At 38.3% G+C, this 27,896-nt stretch overlaps 2 protein-coding genes across 4 annotated transcripts in view; one reads left to right on the top strand and one right to left on the bottom strand.

Moving 5' to 3' along the window:
- The window catches only part of msh4 (mutS homolog 4), a 57,542-nt gene extending 37,177 nt beyond the window's left edge, over window positions 1–20,365 (bottom strand). For all 3 annotated transcript variants that reach the window (XM_031900873.1, XM_031900874.1, XM_031900875.1), the window contains exons 1-8: window positions 20,098–20,365; window positions 17,143–17,307; window positions 14,529–14,689; window positions 13,658–13,768; window positions 9,707–9,822; window positions 7,686–7,859; window positions 5,929–6,101; window positions 3,610–3,677 (exon numbers count right to left, since the gene is read on the bottom strand). In XM_031900873.1, the coding sequence (XP_031756733.1) occupies window positions 3,610–3,677; window positions 5,929–6,101; window positions 7,686–7,859; window positions 9,707–9,822; window positions 13,658–13,768; window positions 14,529–14,689; window positions 17,143–17,307; window positions 20,098–20,362 (1,233 nt within the window). In that variant the 5' untranslated portion in view covers window positions 20,363–20,365. The remainder of the gene's footprint in view (window positions 1–3,609; window positions 3,678–5,928; window positions 6,102–7,685; window positions 7,860–9,706; window positions 9,823–13,657; window positions 13,769–14,528; window positions 14,690–17,142; window positions 17,308–20,097) is intronic.
- Window positions 20,366–23,637: 3,272 nt separating this feature from the next.
- st6galnac3 (ST6 (alpha-N-acetyl-neuraminyl-2,3-beta-galactosyl-1,3)-N-acetylgalactosaminide alpha-2,6-sialyltransferase 3) overlaps window positions 23,638–27,896 on the top strand; it is a 156,412-nt gene continuing 152,153 nt past the window's right edge. The window contains exon 1 of the mRNA XM_002936087.5: window positions 23,638–23,979. Within this exon, the coding sequence (XP_002936133.2) occupies window positions 23,962–23,979 (18 nt within the window). The 5' untranslated portion in view covers window positions 23,638–23,961. The remainder of the gene's footprint in view (window positions 23,980–27,896) is intronic.

The raw sequence follows: 27,896 nt of genomic DNA, 5'->3' as shown, positions 1-27,896 counted from the left end.
AAGAGGCATATATGCCTCTAAAACAGGGATCCCAAACCTTTTATACCTGTGAGCCACATTCAAATGGGAAAAGTTTTGGGAAGCAACACAAGCATGGAAAAGGTCCTGGGGGTGCAAATAAAGAGCTATAATTGGCAATTTGGTAGCCCCTATATGGACTGGTAGCCTCTAGAAGGCTCTGTTTGGCTTTACACTGTGCTTTATGCAACTAAAACTTGTCTTCAAGCCAGAAAGTCAAAAACTGGGCACCTACTCTGGGGCCACTGGGAGCAACATCCAAGGGGTTGGTGAGCAATATGTTGCTCCCGAGCTTCTTGTTGGGGATCACTGCTCTAAAAGTTAAAGTGTGTCTAGTCTAATTACTTGAGGATCCCAGGGCCCTGAAGTATTACCTGGTCAGATGGTCCCTGAGGTGGATGACCATTAGATTAATATCAGCACCAGTCCCCCAGGGACAGTTTTTAATGAATCAAGAATACACTTTCTAATTTATTATTATTTGGACATGGAGGGTAATGATTGCCATTACATTGTCCCTTGCCCAGATACCCTTGCTACCTCTGTTATTGTCCCCCTGGATGAGACTTCTCCTGTTGGTGACTTAGGTAAGCCATGACTATTGCACAGACTGGACCTTGAGAGGAGAACCACAAAGGGATGCAACACAATTCATAAAGACTTTTTTGGGGAAGGAAGGAGATAGCGGCTTACAAATGAGGGGGGGGGGGCAAGTTGAGTGAAGGAAACTGAGCTGCAAAACCCCTAAAAAGACCTCAAGTAGCCAGGCATCATCTGCCAGGGCCCTATTATGTTGAGGAATTGTCTAATTCTGCTTCTGGATTCTGACCTCTCATGAATTCTGGATAGCTTGGATTCATGTGTACATATTAAGATGGAATGTAACTTGGAAGATAACTTTTTTCTTCAGAATGCTTCATTCTTTCATGGGAATTGCTCTTGGCAGTCATGACTAGGCTATTTATTCAGTCTAACATGTGACTTAAATAGTATGGAGGTTAGAGACAGCTAGGATAATGTGTCAGTTGACCAATGCTTCAGCTACAGTCGTCATCTTACCGTGACTGACTTGACCAAGAAACAAACCAACCCAATTGCTCGAATTAAGTGAGACAATGCAATGGTATAAGTGTAATGCCTCAAGCTTGCATCCTGCTGACTCCAGAACATCCTGTGGTGACTTCTTATTGGCCCTAGCCACCCAAGTAGATGCATGTCTTAAGGCAGATCCAGTAACCATGAAAATAGACATTAGAAGCCTTTTCACTTTTACTTTCATAATGATAAGATATTATGTGTGCAATTATATATATATATATATATATATATATACACTTTTTAGTTAGCTGTGAGCTTAGGGGAAGTCCAGAGGAAGTCAGATACCCTAAGAACATGTTTACAAAAAAGGAGACAAGAAATCCTGTGTTTCTTAAGATAAAGTTACTGTAAGTGCTTATGGCTGTATTTACATAGACCTTTCTGATGAAGCTCACTTAGTTTTAAGCTTTCCTTCTCCTTTATGAATGGTATCTAATCACCTTCTGTGATCAGATCTTTTAGATCACTGTAATGATGGCAAACAAGTCAAGTATTAATTCAGGAGATTGTACTGAATACTTCATTCTGACAAGTACTTACAGTATTTTTTGACATTTCCCAATATTTTACATAATGCACTTTCACAGTTAATTTACCGTTTCCTACTCTTGCAGGCTACATGGTACACTGTGTATAACTAAACCTAAGGGACCAAAAGTAATTGCTGACTACTATGCCTTTTACAGTTAAAAAATAACCCATCCCAAATACTATCAAGGCATCTGGAGTTAGATGTAGCCCAGTATTACACCCTTACTACATTGGGCCATTTGATTAATTTGATCCTGTGACTGGCTATATAGTATCCCAGCTTTTAGTCATCTCCACTCAAATTTTCCTGTGGCATCTTTTAGACTCGAAGAAACAGTAACAAAAAAAAAAACTAGAATGTAACAAAGTAATGGTAAAATGTTTGTGTTTGCTTCAGAAAGACCACTATTAGTTTATATAAACAAAACTGCTTTGTAGCAATGCAGGTAACTATTCAAATTAAAATTGGGATAAATTGCATAGGTTGCATAGCAGATAACATATAACCTCTGTAAAACTCCATTGTATTCTACAGAGCTTACCTGTTTTCTGCTATGTAGCCTGTGCATTTTTAACTTATTTATATAAAGTATTGTTTTCTTTCCAAAGTTTTTTTCTGTGTTACTGTTCCTTCTATGCCAGCTCTATTTGTTACCTGCCATGAGCCTTTTCTGTTGACTGCCATTTAACCATTCCAACATTACTGAAAATAATCAATGGCCTGGCAGTAAACATTTGTTACTAAATATTTAAATGTTTAGTGCACCTAAACTTAATGGTTTATGGTTTCCACAGACACACAATAATGCATATGCGACAATGTACTAAATACACATGATAGCACAAACTGTGAGCTAATACTACCCCGAAAAGGACAAACTGTCTTGATAAAGAACCTCAAATATTGTTCAAATGATTGATTTGTTCTTTTTAATTACATGAAGGACCATTACATGAAGGAAGATAAGAATAAAAGTTTTTGAACACTGATTTGCATTAATGGTCTCTAGAAATAACTGTGCCTTAGTCTAATTTGGTATTTTAAGAGGAAGTAATGCCCTTAGTATAAATAATATGGCCAAAATTAATCTAATTTTGACCTTCTGAATCTGACAAATTATCAAGGTAATAGGCATAATATATTTTACCCAGCACAATAAGGTACATTAGATAAAAACACAGGTCACAAGAGAACTAACAGTTTAAAAAAAGTCTCAATGAATTTCTTATACAGGTATAAGACGTTATCTGGAAACCCGAAATCCAAAAAGCTCCTACGCGAAGGCCATTTGCCATAGACTCTCTTTTAATTAAGTAATTAAATGTTTTTAAATGGATTTTGTTTTTCTTTGTAATAATAAAACAGTACCTTGTACATAATCCCAATTTAAATACATTTAATCCTTATTGAAGGCAAAACAATCCTACTGGGTTGTAGATTCAAGAGAAGAAAATTACAAGATAGGTTACTGGATCGCAATTAGAATCAGGTGAAGTGAGAAGTGTGTCAAGGAAGCTAGCTCTGAATAAAAATTATTAAAAGAATAAATTAATCTCAGGAATAACTAGTCTAGTTTAGATTCAAATAGGATTGCATTGAAGTCCAGTGAGGAGGTGGTGGTAGAAGAAGAATCAATTATTGGACAGGGAAAACAATCTGTTGCTGTGTCAGTGGACAGTTTTATATCTCATTGGTGTTAAAATTTGCATAGTATTTTGTAAAAATAAAAAGTATCCCAGCTTTGTGCTACTTTCATGTCAATACCTCTTTCATGTAAAGTTTTCTATATACAACCTGACTTCTGGGTCATGGTATGGTGATGAACTCCACATCTGGAGGTTCAAAATTGCACTAATATATCAGTGCATCTGAGCGGTCCACTGGGTGACCAGTCAGATCACTACAAAGTACAGTAGTTTGGGTCTGTACAACTATCAATTTATAGTAAAAGTACAACTTACTGTGTCTTGCTTTGGAATCTGAATAAGATTGGAGAGGAGATTTTCTGTATCCAAAAACCTAGAAAGAACTGAAATATAATACAGTTAGGGGCACTTAAATGTATGTTATTTGGAGAAAAACATTATTGATAAAGAATTATAATACAACAATAAAATACAGGGTTACTGAATTTAATTCTTAGCACAAAGTTTATCCAGAGATTGGTCCAACTGCCCTGATAAGTCAGAAAGGATTTTTTTTCCTCTGTAGCATATTGGAGAGGCTTTTGTTTTTTTTACCTTCTGATGAACTGACTAGCAGCTAGGCAGGTTTCATTTAGAAAAAAAATATAATTGACGTTTGTACTTTTTAATCTAACCTACTATGTAACTTTGTAATAAACAGAAACAGAATATTTTTAAGAAAAATATAAGATAGTTTCTTATATCCATAAGATAAGTTTATATAAAATAAAAATGTACATATTTGGTGCTGATGGAAGACATAGGTCTCTCCAAATCAGTACTTTCTTCCATATAAATTGTTTGTTATATACAGTGGCTCGCAAAAGTATTCGGCCCCCTTGAACGTTTTCACATTTTGTCACATTACAGCCACAAACATGAATCAATTTTATTGGAATTCCACGTGAAAGACCAATACAAAGTGGTGTACACGTGAGAAGTGGAACGGAAATCATACATGATTCCAAACATTTTTTACAAATAAATAACTGCAAAGTGGGGTGTGCGTAATTATTCAGCCCCCTGAGTCAATACTTTGTAGAACCACCTTTTGCTGCAATTCCAGCTGCCAGTCTTTTAGGGTATGTCTCTACCAGCTTTGCACATCTAAAGACTGGAATCCTTCCCCATTATTCTTTGCAAAACAGCTCCAGCTCAGTCAGATTAGATGGACAGCGTTTGTCAACAGCAGTTTTCCAGATCTTGCCACAGATTCTCGATTGGATTTAGATCTGGACTTTGACTGGGCCATTCTAACACATGGATATGCTTTGTTTTAAACCATTCCATTGTTGCCCTGGCTTTATGTTTAGGGTCGTTGTCCTGCTGGAAGGTGAACCTCCGCCCCAGTCTCAAGTCTTTTGCAGACTCCAAGAGGTTTTCTTCCAAGATTGCCCTGTATTTGGCTCCATCCATCTTCCCATCAACTCTGACCAGCTTCCCTGTCCCTGAAGAGAAGCACCCCCAGAGCATGATGCTGCCACCACCATATTTGACAGTGGGGATGGTGTGTTCACAGTGATGTGCAGTGTTAGTTTTCCGCCACACATAGCGTTTTGCATTTTGGCCAAAAAGTTCCATTTTGGTCTCATCTGACCAGAGCACCTTCTTCCACATGTTTGCTGTGTCCCCCACATGGCTTGTGGCAAACTGCAAATGGGACTTCTTATGGTTTTCTGTTAACAATAGCTTTCTTCTTGCCACTCTTCCATAAAGGCCAACTTTCTGCAGTGCACGACTAATAGTTGTCCTATGGACAGATTCCCCCACCAGAGCTGTAGATCTCTGCAGCTCGTCCAGAGTCACCATGGGCCTCTTGGCTGCATTTCTGATCAGCGCTCTCCTTGTTCGGCCTGTGAGTTTAGGTGGACGGCCTTGTCTTGGTAGGTTTACAGTTGTGCAATACTCCTTCCATCTCTGAATGATCGCTTGAACAGTGCTCCGTGGGATGTTCAAGGCTTTGGAAATCTTTTTGTAGCCTAAGCCTGCTTTAAATTTCTCAATAACTTTATCCCTGACCTGTCTGGTGTGTTCTTTGGACTTCATTGTGTTGTTGCTCCCAATATTCTCTTAGACAACCTCTGAGGCCGTCACAGAGCAGCTGTATTTGTACTGACATTAGATTACACACAGGTGCACTCTATTTAGTCATTAGCACTCATCAGGCAATGTCTATGGGCAACTGACTGCACTCAGACCAAAGGGGGCTGAATAATTACGCACACCCCACTTTGCAGTTATATATTTGTAAAAAATGTTTGGAATCATGTATGATTTTCGTTCCACTTCTCACGTGTACACCACTTTGTATTGGTCTTTCATGTGGAATTCCAATAAAATTGATTCATGTTTGTGGCTGTAATGTGACAAAATGTGGAAAAGTTCAAGGGGGCCAAATACTTTTGCAAGCCACTGTATTTATCTATACTATGGAAAATATTGTTTTTAGGCATTTAGATTCATTTATCTTGTTACAGACGTTGAAAAAGGTTGTCCTCTTTTTGACCCCAAGTCAAAAAATGAAAATGGTTTAATTCTGCTGCATACTAAGATAATTTGAATTTATTACATTAAAACAAATGGAACATACATTACCTGACTGAAGACTAAAAAACAGTTCTTCATCCTGAAGAAATTCTTGAACACAGTCAAGTCTTGTATTAATGGTCTTAAGGTCAACAAGTGGTTCTAAAATATTTGACCTAAGTCTCCGGCTTCCACCTGAAGTTTTAGTATAATTCAGAACTCCAAATAGGGTATGGTCATTCCTTTAAAAACACATTTAAAAAAAAAAACCCTGTTACAAATATAGAGGAAAATGAGAATTAGCCAAAAAGTCCAGAAAAAAAACTCTAAATACATTGTTAATGTTACTGTAGTGACCCTGTAAACGGATACTGTTTTTTTGCTTTTCAATCTACTGCACGCGCAAGCGCGTGAAGACAGAAGAAGGAAGAGGAGACCCTCACTCGCAGGCTGGTGCAGTTTTCTTCTCACAGGAGCACCAGCCATAAAAGGTAAGCGATTAAAGTCACTGGGTGGTGCCTAACATTTTGGCACCCCCTAGTGACTTAGCCTTTCCTTCTACTTTAAGGGAGATCAAACAAAACAATGAACTTTTAGGGTGATGGCACATAGGCAGATTAGTCTTCTGTGATAAATCTGCTCTACCGTGGGTGACTTATCTTCCGAAAATGCTTTCCCACCGCCAGTGATGTATATCGGTTGTGGAAAAACATATGCATTGCTTTGTTTTTCCAAAGTCGCCCAAAGTTTCCTTGCAAAGAAACTTCAGCCGATTAAGCAACATGTATGTTTTTTAGGAGATTACTTGCCCGTGGTAGCACAGATTTATTTTAGGCAACTAATCTCCCCATGTCCCATCACCCTTAAAATGAATAAATGAAACCTCAACTGAACCTCTGGCAGACAAAACCGTGACACTATAAAGTGCATCTGTAAATAAATAAATACATTTTGCTATAATAAACATATAAAAGGGCTACATGTAAGAATTGCATATATTCTGTTTATTACAACACATAAATACATTTTGCTGTAATATACATATAAAAGGGCTACATGTAAGAATTGCATATATTCTTGTGAGACTTTTCCTCTGTTTATGTATGTTTTTGTTCACATTTCTTTTAGCTTTGTAGTGGTGGTATTTGTAAAAAAAAAATTAGTTACGAGAAACGTAATCAAACACTAATTACATGAAACCTTAAACCTGTTAAACAACAATTATAATCAATGTAACAGGAGGTGGACCTGGTTTTGTTACTATTGAGTGCTATTCTGACATCTACCAATTTTAGCAGTACAGGTGTCAGGTAGCTGCTCTTGCTACATTTCCACTGTTTTGCTGATTGGCTGCTGGGGGAGAAGGGGGGGGGGGGGGTTGGTGTGCTATCACAGCACAAGTCACATGGCTGTGGGGCCCTGAAAAAGGAAGTATATGGCTAGCCCCATGTGTAATTTTCGAAATTAAATATAAAAAAATGTGTTTGCACTTTTAAAAAATGTATTTCAATGCAGGATTCTGCTGGAAAAGCTCTATTAACTGATGCGTTTTGAAAAAAAACCCAATGTTTTCCCATGGCAGTATTTCTTTACACGTTAAATAGAATTGTTTTGTCACACATATATATATATATATAAAGAGATAGAGACAGAAATTCCCATACACATTTTGTTTTTCTTTTAAGAAAAAAAATAGACACATACAATTGATAAATTATAGGATTCCACCTAACTGTAACAAATTTCACAAGAAAATAAAAATAAACACCTTTAAGTCAGCAAATTCAATATTCATGTGATGCATACTCAGATTTGATAATGCATACCTGGAATCCCGCTTGTTAACCAAGAGTTCAAGGTTTTGGGCAGATACAGAATCTATCATTGCAGTCTTTTCACTTCCTTGGAAACAAATCTTGAGAGATTTCGGAGCATACACTGTATTCTGAATATATTCAACATATTTCAGCAAAGCAGCAACAGCAGCTAAACAATAATATCTAAAAATGTAAATAAATTAAATATATATTATTTATCTATGGCACTACCATACTATGATGAAGGAACAAAGAAGTTAAAGCATATTTAATAATTAACTCTGTCCTAGCGACAGAATTGTTTTTCCTGATCTGATGCATTTATGTTTAATTTTATGTGGTGTAAAGCTTATTTTTACTCGGTATCACTGAACATGGTAAATTTTTTTCAAAGAGTCTATGTTTAAATAACAACACTGTGAAGTATTTCGTAAATTAGTGTAGTTTTGAAAAAAAGAATTTTAATCTACTTCTTTAAATGTTCTAGAAACTTTTTGTTCTTGAAAGGGGGTTCCGGGTACACATCAAACTACTTCATTTTCCCTTCAGACAAAAATACTCTCACTATCAGTCTGTGAGAGTACTTGATCCTGTTTTGTCCAGTTGGATGCAAGCATGTACTACACTCCTGCTTGGAGTACATTGAGACATCCATCATTAACAGCAAACAAAAGCACTGATTTAATATTTTAGATACAGTGCCTTAGTTCACTGTTTATAATGGACGCCTTAGTTCACTGTTTATAATGGACGCCTGCATGTGTTCCTGAGCCAGTAATCGATGGCTCAGTCTCACCAGTGGCCAATGGTTAATGCTTGTAGTATTGACACTGCCCCCAGTTTTTTCCACATCTATAGGCAATGGTTTCGTCCCCAGGCAAAGAAGTCCTGTCTGAATTATGTCCTATATGATCTCTTGGAAGGCTTCTGTATGGTTTTTAAGAATATGAAGAAGTGTAAACTTTCAACGAGAAGGAAAGCTACTGACACTGTTTACTCCCAATAGATTAGCCACAATAGTGCAAGTTGGAATACAATAATTATTCTGTAGAATACTTTACCATACCAGAGTAAACAGCCTTGGAAGCACTCTCTGTATTTAAGAAAGCAGCTGCCATATTAGCTGTGATGTCACTTCCTTCTCCTCCTGCCTGTACCTCTTCCTGCTGGCTGGTAGCTCTGGGCTCAGATTACAGCAGGGAGGGAAAGAGGGATGGGGAGGAGAGAGAAGGAGGGGGAGCAAGAGCAAGATTATTCCAGTTGACTCTAAGGAACTCCCCTGGACATAAAGGCATGAGGTAGTAAGTAAGTTATTCCAATGGGTCTGTTTCTTAACAAACTAGTAATAAGTCTATCACTGTCTCGGATAATAAGATTCAAGAAGTGTACACTCTCAGAGCTAAAATCCGTAGATAACCTGACAGGAAAGTCCTGTTTGTTTAAATGTTCATGAAAATAAATATATATAAATGTAACATACAAGGAGGAAAATTATTCATAACATTAGAGTGCTACTCTCAACAGGATGATTTATGTTACTTTTTTGTGCAATAAGTATTTAAATGTTCTTAAAGCTTCCCTGAAGAAGATCACAACAGAATTTGTTTTGTACAATAGGTTGTGGTTCCTCTTCATATTCTCAATTGCCGATGCTCCATGCAGTGGGTGACATGGCACATGAGCACATGATATTTCCAAACCTGCCCTAGCCCCAACCAACTGATATATATAGTACATGGATATTTGTCAGAATCAGTGGGCATCATAAACACATGTACCAAACTTTTGATACATATGATTTAATCTGTGCAAATATGGACATCTGTAGTCTATAAACTGGAGAATTTATATAATTTACCAGGCAGGATTACCCAATGATTTATATTATCCTTTCTACAACAAATAATTTTATGTATAAAAAAACAGAACACATTAATAGCAGATACGTGACTTTATGATAATAACATGCAACCATAAATTTCAAAAAATTGCATTTGGAACAGGTAAAAAATCTTTTTGCTGAAGCATACTTGGACTGAACTTCCATGAGGACAGAACTGAATTCCGATACACACAAACGTTCAATATACTCCAAACCTTTTGTTTCATTGAAATACTTTCTTTGTACGGCTGTAAAGGACACATCCTACAAAGATAGAAAATGTTTTATAAGTTAAATGTCCAATAAGCAAGTAGTTGTGTACACATTTTACTTTTAAAAGCAATAACCAAGAGGTTTTGAAATGATTGGTAATAACCAGTATAAAAGACACTGGTTATTATATAACTCCTTTTCTCCAAAAGATACAGCTGTGGATGTTAAATTTAAATATTCTGTGGCTCAGCCCAGGACTAATGTATAATATATATGCTTAAAGGGGAACTATAATTTTTCTAAAATTGTAATAATAAAATATATTTTTATGCTAAGTCAAAGCATATCAGAAGTCACTTTTAAGGATTTTAAGGATTCAGATTCAGTACGGCCAGGAACAGGGGTTTGACCAAATCCGAATTCTGCCGAAAAAGGCCAATTTTCGGTCGAATCCCGAACTGAATCCTGGATTAGGTACATTTTACTATTTTACATAGTCGGTATCCCCGACTAAAGTAAATAATCTGCCTGTATGCTTTTGGAATGTGAGAGGAAATTGAAGTACCCAGAGGAAACCCACACAGACACAGGGAGAACATACAAACCTCGCAGATAGTGCCCTGGCTGGGATTGAACTCAGGACCCCAGCACTGCATGGCAGAAGTGCTTCTCACTGAGCCACCATAGTAATATATTGTATGCATTTTCATTACAGTTTTAAATATATTAGGAGTTGGTACATTTTTGAGACTCCAACTACCCAAATTGCTTCTGACTCCACAGCTCTGCCCAGAATGAATACTTAACCGACATGGTTTATATCATATTCAGTGGCCTATTAAAGAATCTTACCAAATGGGAATATATATATATGTAAATATTGCCCTTTTACATCTTTTACCATGAGCCAACATTTTGTGATGCTCTGTGTGCTCCTTTTAGAGATCACCTGACCAGAAATAATTCATCCCTAACTGTAACAGAAAGAAGCATGGGAGTAAAAGACATAACTTTGCCCTTTAATTGGCTGATGTGACCTAACATGTATGTGTGTGTGCCCTTCGTATGTTTGTGTGCATTATGAATAGTATGATCCCAGGGGGTGTCCCTTAGTACATAAAATGGGAATTTTCTATTTAGGATTACCCAATGGCACATACTATTAAAAAGGTATATTTTTTAATTAGGTGAAGCAGGGTTTTACATATGAACTGTTCTATGCAGTATATTTTTATAGTAGATTGGTCGAGGGTATAGTTCTCCTTTAAAGGAGAAAGAAAGGTAAAAACTAAGTAAGCTTTATCAGAAAGGTCTATGTAAATACAGCCATAAGCACTCACAGAAACGCTGCACTGACTTCTCTGAAAAAAGATAAGTTGTGTCTGTAATTCCTGTGCCAGAGACACGCAGCTTTCTTCTCTCTCCTGCTCCCCCCTCCCTCAAGAATGCAAAGAACTTACTCCCCCCCTTAGGAATGTGGATCTGAGCCAATCAGCAGGAAGCTGACTCAGTCTAAATAACTGAGCATGTTAAGTTTGGTCTGGGTGTCTGTGCAGGAGTGAGGCATTTTGGGAACTTTCTTTACACAGCTCAGCATTTTTTCTTCCTGTTTGGCTTCAGATCTTCTGAACAGGTGAAATATGGGGAGACTTAAGTGCACTATTGAGACAACTGGAGGTATGCCTGCAGCTTGAGATTAACTCTTTACTAGCCTTTCCTTCTCCTTTAAATCATCAGAAACCCAATGATTCCTGATGAGGTTTCATCTGTCACAGAAGCTAATGCAATAGGGCTGATTATTCATCAGTTCTGCTTCAGAATGCACTGATTGCTATGATTTCATGTAATGTAAATCTGAAATAACCAGCCTTGTAGTTTTTACATTTTAAACTGTATATATACTGTAAGTCAGTAATTAAACTCATGTAACTTACAGCAGCTCAAGGCATGATCTTTGAATCAGTAGAAAAGATGATGGAGAGGGCAGACAGTACCACTCCTGTGGTAACCTTTGGTGGTTACACAATCCCAAAATTTATGGTTTAGCATTTCTAGCCTAAGAGACATTTTTACAATGAGGCAAAATTAAAAACTTGGCTCAGGTTGTACTTTATCAGGGTATCTGGTAATTTTAAAAGGGACCTTCCAATCAAGAGCTACTTTTTACAAAAAAAATTAATTTTAAGCTACCTTACAATATATATTAAATAATTGTGGTTGTTGTAAATGTATTTACTACTGAAAGCAATGTTTTGGCTGTTCTCTGCACGTCTGGCTCTGGCTTCTGAAACCAGCTGTTTAAAGTAGGGCTGAATTTGCATTTTTTTAACTATTGATGCGGCCCCCCCATGTGAGCTTTAGTAATATAGTTCTTCTCAAGACAGATATCATAATTTGTAGACCACTGACATGACCTGCCAGAAAATTTACTTATTTTTCTGTGTTTTTATCAATATTACTATTTTGTGCTAAACAAGTGTTGATACATTTTAGGCCACTAGATGGCTCTGTTTATGTGCAACATAATTGTAGGCAACTTTTCCCAAACAACTTATTTTCAGTTGTAACATGCTTTCCATTTACAATTTGGGAGGCTTAATTTATAGGGCATCTTAGTTTATGCATTACATAGACTCACAGTTGCATGTATTGCATTACCAGTTAAACTTGCTAAGATTGGCAGGCTAGCTACGGAGAGCTAAAAGACATGTAACGAGACTGGGGAAGACTTCTTTCATTTGTTCTGGTCCTTCTAAATAATTACCAGTTATAAGCCAGAGGTTTTGATCTCAATTGGAAAAGGATGATGGACCCCAAAGTTAAACTTTGGTAAAACTATTTTGTACACTGGATTGGTCCATTCCTTCCTACTACTTTGATTTGGCATCATTTAGTTGACAAAATTCTTCCCTTAATTAAACTTCAATATCTGGTCGGGGTGCTCCAGAGAAATTTTATAAAAAAAAAAAAAAGCTCTCTAAACCCCCAAGACTTTCATTAGATTATCATATGCCATTGATATTGATATGCCATTGTTTTACATTACATTGGAAGATCCAGGAAGGGAAAGGTTTGGAATAAAAAAATATGTATTGGCTCCAATAATCCTTGTCAATGGAACAGTGGTGTAACTTGATGGTTCCCTCCCTGGAAATCCCTGCCCACCTACTTCCCCCTCTCCCTGGCCGCAGGTGGGATAGCGGTGGTCTGCTTCCTCTATAGCTTTGCCAGTGCAAGGGAACACCCCTGAAATAAAATGGCATTTCTTAGTAGTTTGCACCAAAAATATACATATATTTTGTACGTCGGGACTCTAGGAGAGGGGAGGACAACCAAAAATGTGGCAGAGCCAATTCAGCACATTATGTTAAGTAGCACAGACAGTAAAAGGTAAGCATTATTATGAACTTATATAAAATAAAAACGTAATCCTATTACACGTAGGGTGATAAAGTGTACTTTATCTACTTTAAAATAATACAAGTCAGTACTATGTGTTGGTAAAACTGTAGCTCCATTAGTAAAGTGTAGGAAAAAACTTAAGACTTAACATGTGCCTCTAGGGTAAAGGAACTATGATAAAGTATTTTTGTTCAACAAATACAGCTAAAACATTACAGGAGCAAATTTGCTTCTTGCTTGTAATATAAGGAATTTACAGTAGAATACCCAGTTTACGTTTTTCAGTTGACCTAGCTACACCTGTCGCAACTATCCACCACCATCCTAAAATGTTATTTATACCTTTGGAATATATCTTGCTGTAGGGCTTCTAAAAAATATATGTTTTAGTTTAAAGTGAAAGGAATAGGTACAAACAGGTATACTCAAATATACATTCATAATTTTTTAAGATGTAAAAAAATAAAAAATACATAAGAATTACCTTGAAATTTTCCGCTATAAGAAGAAACAATTTACTTGCAGTGCCACTATCACAAGCAGTATTTGGCATCAATATTTCAAGAGGTGTCAGAATCTTAAGTTTTGTAATTACCTACAATATTTGAAAATATGTTATTTACCTACAATATTTGAAGAGATGATTTCTTATGAAGGTCCCATCCTATCCTAACTTTGAACTTCAGATTTAGGTAATACACAACATTTACCATTATACCAGTGTAGGAACCCACAACCTTCAATCAACAATAAACAATTATTAGTATAGTGATCCCCCCAGTGCTGAAGGCAAAGCACCGGCAGGAGGTACAGTATATATATATATGTATTATTCCCCCTAGTGGGGGAAATATTTTTTTCCTGATAGGTGCCCTTTAACAGACCTGTTATAATAAATAAATGTTACTTATCTGTATATCTGTTACTCTTATGGAAATGGAAGTATATTGCTATCAAATGTAACTTTTAGAAATTGTATCTCTTAGAAAGAGGATATTTTAGGCCCCTAGTTTTGTGTATTGATTTATATACACATATTTATTCAGTTTCATTTTTTTCAAATGATTTACAAAAATTAAAGTCCAATTGCCTTGCCTTTAACCAACTACTTCTAGATAATTATCATAATTATACATAAAAACCTTTATTGACATATTGTTAACTGCTGCATTTAACAACAAATTATCATATATTTAAAAAAACAAACCAAGAATTAATAGAACCTTGTCTATTAATATATATGTATTGAGACTTGCAATGTGTTATCAAAAGTAAATAAGTTTACTACAGCAATGTTTAAACTGCACTTACATCACAGAAAAAATTATCACTTTTATACTTTGTGTCACATTTACCTTTACATATATTGTATTGTCTGCAAACTGAGACAGCACAACTTCAGGATTTTTCAAATCTAGACTAGCCATTCCTATTTCACCTCTAGCAAGTCCTCTTCCTTCTACTACAGCTACAATGACTGATGCAGAAGACTGAGCTGATATTGTGGATGAGGATTCTAAAATAGAATAGGATATCTTTATATAGCAGGAGTCTTTTAGAATACAATTAATATCAAGCAAACATATTTGCAAATTGCCCTGGTATTTCAGTCCAGCAACTCTGTAATCTAGGTGCTTACACTGAACTGTTACAATTTTTTACATTAGTTGATACATTTATTAGCAGTATAAGCGGAATATCAAAATCAACTCCATTGGTTATGACAGTCGGCTAATAAAACACAGGTATTGGTGAAACATCAATATTAATTATATCAGGAAAACAGTCAAACATACAAAAGAAAAACAAAAAAGGATAACTATTATCTGGACTGAAGATTGGTATTGTGAATTCTGCAACTGCTTTTGAATATAGGAAAAATGTGAAAAAGAATCAGTCTCTTAAATAAAAAAATATACTCTTTAAGGAAAACAGTACAATCCTCTCCTGCAGTGTTTTACAGAGTAAAGAGTTGTGGAAGACAAAAAAGACATGGACAATATATAAAATAGTAGGAACTGGAATGCTTGAGACCATAGTTTTCCAGATAAGAAGTCTTCTCTTAATATGGAGCACCACGTACTAAGGCTATGGAAAAAAAAAACATTAGTTTGCCAGCAACATGAGTTTTGTTAACACTAAAGAATAAATAAACCTTTTTATCACTGAAACTACTCCATAATAACACAGCTTTCTTCCTATATTCACTGTCATTTTTAAATTACAATCACAAAACTGCAGCTCAAATCAGCTATTTCCTGGTTCAGCATGAAGCTCTGCTTACTTGTCGTTTTTCCTTCCTCTTCACCAGGATGATGAAAGAGGTGTCTACTGCACATGCCTTACAGGCAGGATCCAGCGTGCACACATAGGGGACTTATTTATTAACAATGGAGACAAACATCACAGGTACTGTTGCCCATAGCAACCAATCAGCAAATAGATTAAAATGGCGCCTACAAGTTAGCAACCAATCAGTTCTTTGCTTTTGTTTTCTATGTTCAACATCACTGGTGATGTTTGTCTCCAAAGTTAATAAATAAGCCCCATAGTGCATTCCTGCCAGTTCAGGCCCATGTGCGATGGTCACATGCTTTAGCTAACCCTAACATCATGTACTGAAGGGGCGAGCGCAGGCAATTCTGGAACTACGTCTGTTCTTCTAGGCAATGATGTAGCTGCAAGCGGGAAGGGAGAATTTCTCCTTTCTTAGGTAAGTTTTAAACATGGCAGCTACAGTAGGGAAATGGTGCAGAAGTGCAATACAGGTATAGGACCTGTTATCCAGAATGCTCGGGACCAAGGGTATTCCGATAAGAGGTCTTTTTGTAATTTGGATCTTCATACCTTAAGTCGACTAAGAAATCAATAAAACATTAATTAAACCCAATAGGATTATTTTACATCCAGTAAGGATTAATTATAGCTTAGTTGGGATCAAATTCAAAGCACTGTTTTATTTTTACAGAGAAAAAGGAAGTCAATTTTCAAAATCTGAATTATTTGATTAAAATGGGGTCTATGGGAGACAGGCTTTCCGTAATTCGGAGCTAAGGATAAGGGATCCCATACCTGTATTTGAACATTAATGTAAGGTTTTCAGTTTATTTTGATATAACCTTTTGTATGCAATACTATAGTGTGCTGTATTAACATTATAAGGTTTAGATTTTTAATGATTTACATCTGCTTAAAGCTTGCTTATTACATAAAAACTCCATTGAAATGTAGCCAAAAATCTGAAAGACAACTGTGGCAAAATGGGTGGGGGGGTTAACTTCTTGTTCTTAAGATCATGAAAATGTCTATAGAAAAAAGTTATGAGATATATTTTTCTCATCTACTTCATTCTGGCCTAAAATTCAAATGGTATTTTAAGAGGGAGTGATTGATATAGGACAACATTTTTAATGTTTCAGTTAAACTTAATAAAGCACCATTTTTTTGCACTAACTCTTCCAAGGACCTGAGAGTGAACGCTCGTATTAATGTGTTAAAACAGAACCAAGGTAATTATTTTGAGAATTCATACATATGTTGTACCTTCACTGATTCAGTTATTATCTAACAAACTCTTTAGGGCTCTGGCACACGGGGAGATTAGTCGCCCGCGACAAATCTCCCTTGCTGCTGGCTACTAATCTCCCCGATATGACATCCCACCGGCGAACATGTAAATCGCCGGTGGAATGACATATGCGGCGGCGTGATTTGCGGAAATCGCCGAAGTTGCCTCGAGAGTCACGGGTGACTAATCTCCCCGTGTACCAGAGCCCTTAAGGATTAAACATGTACAGTCAAATAGTATTAGGTAATTACAATATTTGTATTGACAGGTAACTTTATTTATTTTGCTACGGCACAAAGTTGGATTTGCTAGCTTTAAGTGCACATTATTAGATATTATACTTGTTTTTTTTTAGAACTTTACATTTATAGACCATACATTAAAGAAAGCAATCTGAATACCTGAAAATCCATTTAAGGCAGTTTTGAGTTTAGGCTTTGTGAAGAAACTCCCTTTTGCTTTTCCTGTATTTGAATCATTGGGGCATCTTATTGAATGACTACTTGAGGTTAAGTTACAGATGCTAGTATTTTCTGCAAATGAACTCCTGTCTGCAAAGTAGCAATCTTCAAAAAAAAAAAACAAATAAACATTAGGACATTTGAGGAAAAAACTGAGAATCCTAACAAACAATCTATTGCACTTAAGACACTGATGTGATGATATGCATAGTTCTTCCTTTTTTAAGGGTTCTTACACACAGGTGTTAGCCTATTTTTCAGTGTGAATGAAATGTATAACCCACTCCAGATACCTTGCGCTTTGGTTTAAACATGTGCCTGTACCTGAATTAATGAGATAAGCTCGGGTGCAGGCACATGTAGCCGATATACGCATGAACATGGGCGTCCACAGAAGGGGGCAAGAGGGGGCACTTGCCCCCCCTGGAAAAGTAGCAAAAAAAACAAAAAAAAAACCCAAAAAACCTTACTCGGTTTCTGCACTGTCCCCTCAAGCCCGTTTTGCTGTGCTTCGATTGGATCTTTCTTCTTGTGGATTCTCCAATCAGAGCACAGCTTCCTTGACAGACAGTAAAATTGACCAATCAGAGCACAGATGCACACAGGGATCGGGAGATTTTGCAAACTGGAAACAGAAATGAAGACTGAAAAGATGAATCTGCAGCTGTAACTTTACCTAAGAACCAACTCTCAACTTTTGCTGCAGTTTTCATCCCACAGGTACTATACAGTTCTAAAGAATCACTAGCTGACATTAAATTGTTTTTTGCCTGACCTGACATCTATAATAATTTATAATCTATCCCCTACCCTAACAGAAGGAGGGTAAGTTAACTCTTTCCCTCTGAAAAAGCTCATTGTGTGTTTGTATATTTGTTGTTGTTTTTTGCACTTACTATTTTTTTTTTTGTCATTGTTTTGTTCATTTATAGTAAGTTACAGTGGAGCCAATGTTGTGTATCAGTGCCAGTGTTATAGTGCCAGGGCCTGAATATCTGCCATCAGTATCCACTGTGTTTCACTGTATATAATGTGCTGGTTTTGTAAATAAGGACTGCATCTCACTGTATATAATGGGGAGTCTTTCTTGCTATAAAACTAACATAAACACATCTAAAGGGGTGGTTCACTTTTAAGTTAACTTTTAGTATGTTATAAAATGGCCTATTCCTAGCAACTTTGCAATTGGTCTTCCTAATTAATTTTTTTGAATAATTTGCCTTTCTCTTCTGCCTCTATACAGATTTCAAATGGGGGCCAAAAAATATTGCTCTGTGAGGCTACAATTTTATTATTATTATAATTTTGTATTACTTATTTTTCCAAGTAGGCCCCTTAACTATTCATATTCCCATCTCTTGTTTAAACCACTACCTGGTTGCTAGGGTAAATACGACCCTAGCAACCAGATAGCTGCTGAAATACCAAATGGAGAGCTGCTGAACAAAAAGCGAAATAACTGAAAAACCTTTAAAAATAAAAGTGAATTCGAATGCGAACTACCCCTTAAAGCTAACTGATCACAAACACAAATGTTTGCAGATCCCCTAACAGAAGTGCGCATATGAATACTTTTACATACTAAACATTTTAGGGTAAAAAAAAAAGCACCCCCACCCCCACTTTTGTACAGTATCCCTGGGAGTCAGTGGGAACAGCAAGAGGTGTTGGGTGGTTAACTTTTTACGCCAGCAGCGAATCCACTAAGTGTCACATTAGCTGTAGGTCAGTCTGTGTATGGGCCATCTTTAGCCTCCCCTAGTATCATCCTGCAAAAAAAAAAAAATAATATATATTTATATATATATATATATATATATATATATATATATATATATTTGTCTGTTGCAGGATGATGCTAGCTTACTTGCCCCCCCTTGGAAAATTTTCTGCGGACGCCCATGCGCATGAAAATGCGAGATAATGCAAAGTCTCACGTTTTCATGCATATACTGGCTACATGTGCCTGCACCCAAGCGTATCTCATTCATTCGGGTGCAGGCACATATAGGAGGCGTAGGGCGGATATTTTCGGCAAGCAGAAAAACGCTTGATGAAAATTATGGCCACCTTAACTGTTGTAGCAAAACCAGGAAAAAAGACCTCCAGAAAAAAATAGGCAACAAAAACATATAAACAATATATGCATGACTTGGATTTTGGCTCAACAGGACCTTACATATTAAGGAAGCCCCAGATCACATACATAAGTAAACTGTACAATGCATCCAAACTATTTTAAGCAGGTTAAGTATTGTTACTGCATATACAAACTGGTCTTGTGTGTTCTGGCAGGTGGCAGTGAAGAGGGCCCTCCTTTATAAAAGTGCCATCGCTCCTCTGGTTACAATAGCTAGTGGGGTGAGGGCTACAACTATAGCATAGGACAGGAGATCCAGTGGGTGTTACCAGGCAGATTTCTAAACACCCCCCAATAAGTCCACATTCAGTTGTGGCCAAATCCTTCACACTTTGCAAATTTAAAAAAATGCCCATTTTACTTGTCCCAAGTGATTATTAAAATCTCACCAAATACTATGTAGTAAAGAGCTGAATCTAAAAACCTGTGTTGGGCTTGTTTAGCAACACTGAGCAAATATACACCTCGGCTGTAACCTATGGCAACCAAATACATTTTTGGTTTCCTGCAGCTGACAGGAAAAAGTTAATCCATGATAGGTTGCCATGGGTTTCTGTCCTGTTGGCAAATGTGCACATATCATGTGTGATGTATATTAAATGTATTCCAATTTTTATTTTAATGGAAAAAAAAAATAAGAAAAAAGTTACACTGGCACTGTGACATACTTTACATCGCTCAAATTAACCCTATATATATGTAATAAAGATAAGATGACAGGTAATTCAGGGTTCACACGTAACATTCTCACCCACCTCTGAGCTGCTCGGCTTCAGCTATGGCCGGACTTATTATGGCGCTGCTCAAGGAGTCAGAGACCAGCCTCGCTGACATGCGCGGGCTTTTAAACAATTTGTGGCTAGTTGCCCCATTACTAGACGGCGTCTTAAGCAATCCGAGATTAAAATGTGGGCGACCGTCTTGAGGCGGTGACAAGGAACACAGTCCCGAATTGGAAGAAGTCGTCGTATCCCCCATTCCCAGGTACCCGGAGTTTACAAAAATAAGCGGGAAACCCATGTGATGTAATTATACGCAGCGAGGTGTGTGCCAATCCACATTAGCCTGTAGCGTTGGTGCCTGTACTTTAACCAAACGAGCATGTTTCAGAGGAATTCACTTTGATTTTTACCTTTTAATGTGCTAAGCACTAAAGCCTTTTGCTGGGGTGCCACCTCCCTGAACAGTAGTCTATAAACCAGGTCAATGAAAGGTTGATGTTAAATGTATATTTTCCCCCAATATAGTGCAAACCCCTTTGGGGGTTTCCATTCTCCTTTAAGAAGGAGCTAGAACAATACAAACTGGTTGTTTTTATAAAATATAATTAAGGTTGCCACCTTTTATGGAACAAAAATATCAACCATCCTATAATTTTGCCTTTTTACCTATTAAAATCAAGCATAATTTTAACTGGCTAGGTGGTAAGTATTCAATTATTTGACAGTTAGGTCAAGCTCTTAAGGTGCAGGCCAGGCACCTATATTATATTATTTGAAAAGGGGTGTCCATAGTAAATATCAGTCGGTCCACTTTTCATAGTTTCACAATGAAATGTGCAGCTACTAAACTCAGTCTGTGTAGAATTTTGCCAGTGCATCTTCTTGAGCTACTGCCAGTGGTGGATTCATGAGGTGTGAGGCCCCTAGGCTACACTTTCCACAGGCCCCCCTTCTATACACTTTCCATAGGCCCCCCTTCTAGGTTTCTCCCACCAGGAGACACACAGCACAGTCAGCTGGTAAGGCAAGAGTAGACATAAGGCAAGGCATGCGTCACTTGTGTGCCTAACGGGGTCCAGTGTCAATAGGGGCCCATATTTTTTTTATTTTTATTTGCACACCTGGGTAACAAAGGCAGGCAAGGCATTAGGAAGTGAGACAGGAAGTTATAAAGCTAAAGTGGTTCAATTTCTTGTAAGTGCAAGAAGTAACGAAAACCAAAGTTAAGCAAATATAAATAACAGTTTATATTATTAACATCTTATGTCAATATGGCTATATAGTGTCTGACTGAGATGGCAGGGACCCTCAGAAAACCCTAGACCATGGGCCCACTCCCAAAACTTTAATTCCTCCTCTCCTCCCTTAAACTCTTTATTATCTTACATACTATACTCTATTCTTCCATCTATCAAGCTTCCTTGTTCCCAAACAGAAATAGGGAATGACCGTGGAATGGGCTAAATAGTTAGAAGCAGGAGGGCTCACTGACATCTGGGCCCACCAGGAGTTTTCATGGTATCCTGGTGAGTCAATCTGACACTGTGGATAGACATTATAAATCAGCATATTTGTTGAGTTTTGAAGTTTGTAAGAAGTAGTGAAGTTGAACATGGGGACATTTATCGGAGATTTATCTTCGGATAACAAATCTCCCAAAAATGCTTTCCCACTGGCATTAATGTAAATCACTGTTGAGGAATATATGCATCAACTTGTTTTTCCAAAGTTGCCTCACGAGGAAACTCTGGGCAACTATGGATAAACAAAGTGGCACATATGTTTTCCCACCAGTGATTTGTATTATTGCTGGTGGTAAAGCATTTTCAGGAAATTAGTCGCCCTCAGCAGAGCAGTGTTATAATAAATACAATAAATAAGTATAAATACACAGGGAGTAAGTGCCATGTGGTATGAGACAAAGTAGGAAGGAGGTCCCTGCCCCGTAGAGCTTACTAAGTGGTTGTTTAACATACAGGCACAAATTGGAAGGTAGGTGTGCACCAGGTAATGTTTTAGTGCTCCAGAAGGTAGCATCTGGGTTTTATCTTAATTTGGGCAACTAATTTCCCCATCTTAGACTTATGGCACACTAGGGGGCATATTTATTATAGTGTGTAAACAACATCACCAGTAGTGCTGCTCATAGCAACCAATCGGCAATTAGAATTAAACGGTTACCTACAAGTTGCTATGGGAAACATCACCGGTGATGTTGGCTTAAGCACTATAATAGATATGCCCCTAGGCATAACTCTTCTGTACCACACAGGCAACTAATCTCCCCATGTTGCAACATTTTTAGGCTTATATCACACTAGGAGATTAGTCACTGCAATAAATCTTCTGTACCCAATGGCAATAATGTAAATCACTTCCTCCCAAGGCAGCTTCAGAAAACTGAAGCGATGTGTAAGTTTTTTCACCATCGATTTACTTTATTGCTGTTGAGAAAGCACGTTTTATAGGTCTCTGTGCTGTGAGTTGGAGCCAGAGATATGCAGTAATTAAATTAAACAGGATTAAAGGATTAACCAATTACAGATTCTTGCCAAACTGGAATATGTATATATCAGTAAATATTGATCTTTTACATCTTTTTCCTTGAGCCACAAAACACATAAGACCTCAAGCTGTGTTTTTTAGATGTGCAAATAAAGGTTGATAGATTTTAATACTAACTGCTGCGGCTTTTTATGCTGACCTGGAGTGCAATGCCAATGTGTGAAGTATTTTAATCACATACCTGAAACCCCTGGCCAGTGCTCCTGTTAGGCAAAAATTGCATTGGCTCGGGGCAAATGCAGGCAAGCCACTCTCTTCCTACTTTCTCCTTTAGCAGCGATCCCAGGGCCCACTCATGTGCAGTTGAGCAAAAAAGACAGCTTTTTTGTTAAAATTCAGCTTTCTACTCTACTGTGCATGTGTGAAGACCAAAGGAGGAAGAGGAACGCTCACCCGCATACACCCTGGCCAGTGCAGATTCCTCCCAACAGGAGCACTGGCTGGGGGTTTCAGGTAAGTGATTACAATCACTGGGGGGTACCTAATATTTTGGCACCCCCAGTAATTGTTACTTTCCTTCTCCTTTAAATAAGAAACAGTGGTTTAACCTGGTTGTGCCGGGCCCCCCTGCAGAAAGATCTTTTGAGAGAACCTGGCCCAACCACTCCCTCCTTCCCCCCTCCAGGCCCCCATTTCCTAAAGTAGGAAGGGGCAGGGAAGGGGGACTAAGGTACAGCAGACCCCCAGCCCTGGCCCTCCTGCTGCTTGCCCCCCCCCCCTCCCAACCTCTGTTACCCAGGAGAGAAAAGGGAAAGATGTGGAAGATTACATGGCAGAGTAGAGAATGGTAGATTATGTAATAAATGGAGAGTAAAATGGAGGGGTATAGTTCTCACTCATTTGAGTGTTGTTAATCTAACAATGTATACAAAATAGAACATAAAATATTAGCCCATATAAAAAATGCCCACACTTGATTCAGACAGATATACAGGCCATGAGTGGTGTTTGAAGCTTTAAATTACAGACATCTATGACTAGGTAATCTGTAACCCCAGGGGGCAGCAGCTGGAGGGTACGTGTTGCATCTCCCTGTTAGGCAGCCGGAAGGAGCCCTCTGCTAATACAAGCAAGACAAGAAAGATGTTCGGACCCCTATCCCGAACTCCTAATGACGGCACCATGTGACAGGGGGAGGCGCTGCTTGGCTGTGTGCCAGTGGTACGGACCGATGGGAGGGTGGAAGTCCTAGGCTGGACACAGTGAAATGAAAGCGGCACCTGGGCACGGATTTAAACATTTACTCGTGCCCTCTCAATCCATTTACCGGAGTCCATAACCTGGAGCGGAGAAGGGGCTCAGGCTGCGCGGGCGGGAGCACAGTACAAGGAAATGGCCTGCATCCTAAAGGTAAATCCCTCACTTCTCCTATAGCTGAGAAGCGAGCCCCGCACGGTGGGCGCAAGAGGCAGGGCACGGCTAGCCCATTGCATCATTACGGAGCCTGCTGGGTTTGGACGCGCACAATTTGGTCACATCCCACTCACTGCAATGTTACTGGCTCAGTGTGATTGGGACAGTGTGTGAGTTGCAGTGGGTTATTATGTGCTCTCACCAGAATAGTGGTCGTGTGCAGAGTGGGCTGTGTGAGGAGGGGGTTTGGTTTGAAGAAGTATCTTTGTTCCTCCTGTATTGGGGAAGTATGTGTGCAGCGCAGTGATTGGCGAGCTTTGGCACTCCAGCTGTTACAGCCTAACATACAGTGTCCGTCCGCTCCTTTAGCTAATGCGAGTTGGTGCAGAACAATTGCAGTGGCAAATGCCCCTTATTCACTGGCGCATTTACTTGACTGGGTATGAAATGTACATACACTGTATGGCATAGGTGTAGTGGAAGGCACTTCGAGTCCCTAGGCAATGAAATGTTGTGGGGGCCTTTTCAGCCTCATTTGTGGCAGCAACACAGACAGAATGATCTCAAATGGAATACATAGAAAATAACAAAATCCATGAGCATTTTAGCAGTAATTCCACACTTCATATGGCAAAATCAGCACCAGTCTGGATTTGTGCACTGGTACCCACTCAGCAATGTAAGGTAATCTTTATTCGGGGTGCTCTTTCTTGGAGTTAGCTTTGCCAGACTGATTCAGAACTGTGTATCTTATTTAAAGTACTATAATGTATACTGCAAAAGGTGTTCAGAGGTTTAAAGGGACTATCTGAGATCCACCATAATATGCTTATATATTTATTCTTTTATTTAGTGATGTTTTAAACCTTCTCTATTCTACTAATATAAGAAATGTTCAATGCCATTGTACTGAAATGCAATAACACTTTCCAACCTCTGTTTGCCTGGATTGTTAGTGTGGCTGCACAGACCTGTATCTGCCCCCTGCCTTTTCTATGTTCTTATTTTGTTAAATGCCAGAGATTCTGCTACAGGTTGCTTGACTGTATGTAGAAGATACAGGAGGGCCAAAGATCCAGCAGGAGGGCTGCCATATCACCCAAGATGGCAGGGGGCCTATAGATTTAAGGACAACAGCAGACAAGTGGTTTTCTAAATTTGCTAATCATTCCTCCAGTAATCTTAACACAAAGGTAATTTACAGCGTGAAATAACTTTTCAGATATTTTGAATTCACACTTGTCAGATGGTAAGCATAGTAAATTATATTTTATTGTGGAGTTACATTGTCTCTAGTTCCCCTTTAACCTCCACAATACTGCTCATAATACAAGAAGCAAGCCAGGCAATTAACTTTACAGACTTTGGGAGTGCGCTTTGAAGCCACAAAGTATATCTGTGTTCCAGATGTACAAAACCACAGACACGACTGCCTGACTGTTTAGCCAGAATTTGCCTCTTTACTCAAATCTAGATGTTGAGTTTTGCAACATTTAATTTGTAGTACTGTGTTCACTAAATAGTAGTTTTTGTGTAAAAACACACCTGAATGCATCAGTTGGAAACAGTGTATGTCACTATTGGCTTTAACTTACTATTTTATGGCAATACTCCTTTTTCAGCAAATAAGTGGAATGTACAATTTGATCTGAAGCTTGTTAAGTTACTGTACTCAATTAGTAGTACTAAATGAATTGGCTAAACTAGTCATTTGTCCCTGCTAAAAAAAAATAAGAATACTAAATGCTTCTAAATTAAGTACTTTGTACACTTTTAATGTGCTTGTGTAATGCTTTTACCTTAAATATCTGACACAGTTTATAAAAATGTAGGATGTTTGATAGCAAAGATGATTGTAAATAATATTTAGTTGGTGCTGCCTGTATTAATAAATTATGGTGCTGATGAATTCCATAAAACTTAGATTTGTGGTTGCACTTCAGGTGAACATAGGTCTCAGGAGCATACCGTATATACTGGAGTATAAGCCAATCCGAATATAAGCCGAGGTACCTCATTTTACCTAAGAAAACTGGAAAAATGTATTGACTCAAGTATAAGCCTAGGGTGGTAGTGAGTTGTTTTTTTTTGTTCTATACCGTACTGTACTATATGTGTGTAAATTTAAATTATGGTAATTAATAATAACAGTATTCACGAGTATTAGCAGTGCTGATCACATTATATGGATATATCTGATCAGTATTGCTAATACTCGTAAATACTCTACTTAGAAAACCAATAAAGACATATTTAAAAAAAATACTGTACTTAGTTCTGTACTAATTTTAGGTAATTATTGATTGAAGTTAAACACACATGATATGTGTTTAACTTCAATCAATTATGATTAACTGTAATTAGGATATATACATATCTATACATACCTGTATCTAGTACTAGGACCGTGGAAGTCGAGGCCGGGATTATCTGCAGGGGCGCGTGACGTCACTTCTGCCCCAAGAACTGCTGGTATGCGCAGAAGAGCGCGAACAGGCTGTGGGGTTGGCGAGGCTTGGCAGAGCAGGAACCAGCGGCGGGACCCCCGTTCCCAGGAGAGAAGCGGGCTAGGGGTAGGGGATGGGTTTTGCACAGAGCGGCTGGCTTCTTCCAGCGAAGAGAACCAGCCGCTTTGTGTGTCCTAAGAACCTATACTCGAGTATAAGCCTGAGGGTGACTTTTTCAGAACATTTTGGGTGCTGAAAAACTTGGCTTATACTCGAGTATATACGGTATATTTTTGTTATTAGTTTGTAGGATGGCACTAAGTGGGAAAGGCCAGCCTGGCACTGTATTGCCACCACAAAAAAGGTGAATGTTGGCCATATAACCTGCTGTAACATCATGCACAAAGCAAAAATTTAATTGTACTATATGTTCAAAAAATGTGTTTTAAACACATTTTACTAAAACACACAAGGGCTCACTCTAAGGGAGCGGATCAGGGGACATTTTGTATTTCCCATCAAATATTATTGTACTGTACTTACAGGCCCCCAGGGCATATCTCCTAAAGCCATGGACCGGACCTAGGTATGGGCTGCTGAGCGCCTATATTGTTAATACAGGCCTGCTAAGCATCCATATGTGTCACGATCTCCCTGAGGAGACGCCGTGGAGTACCAGGAAGGTGGGAGCCTGAAGACGGGGTAACCCGGAGTGTAGCCATAGATCACAGAACTGGTGTCTGAGGCCATGTTGGAAGTGAAGAACTTTAATAAACTAGTGATGTAACAGAACACACAATGGATATACACTGAATATATAACACGGCAGGCAGAGGCAGAATCCAAAAACAGGCAAAAGGTCAGGGCAAGCGGCAGTCAAACGAAGTAAAGGACAAGCCAAGGTCAAAACCGGGAAATCAAGGTAGAACAAGGAAGGGCTCAGGAACAAGGTAGAAGGCAGGATCAGGACACGGAACTGGAGCTTGGAACCAGCGAGGAACAGGGAACACGAAGGCAGGGTCACGAGAGACAATTAATGACCAAGCAAGGGGCAATGGTCAGGGAAAAGCTTATAAAGGGAGACGATTAGAAGATGGGAAACACATGAGGTTAATGAGGTGGGCGGAGGAAAGGGAGCAGACAGAAAGTAGGAGACAAGAGAAGAAACAGACAGACCGAAATGCCTCCAGTGGCTACAGAGGCAAATGCATGCCGCCAGTAACACCCCAAGTGGTGTTCGAATCCCGCTGATTGAGCATTTGGCCCTTGAGCTAATTGATAAAGGTAATTTTTATTCTCTGAAGGTAAACATTATCATGTTTGTCAACAAATGAAGGTAGATGATTGCTCCACTTTTCATTTCTGGTAATGATGCCATGTAAAATTTGACAACATAGGATTTTAGCTATATTGGCTGCAGACTGGTAGATCCCTTGCTAAAATAATCTGTGTTGCTTTACTCCAAAA

The sequence above is a fragment of the Xenopus tropicalis genome, chromosome 4 (assembly GCF_000004195.4).
Source record: "Xenopus tropicalis strain Nigerian chromosome 4, UCB_Xtro_10.0, whole genome shotgun sequence".
NCBI lineage: Eukaryota > Metazoa > Chordata > Amphibia > Anura > Pipidae > Xenopus > Xenopus tropicalis.
Note: the sequence above shows the minus strand (reverse complement) of the source record. Positions and strands in the feature narration are given on the sequence as shown.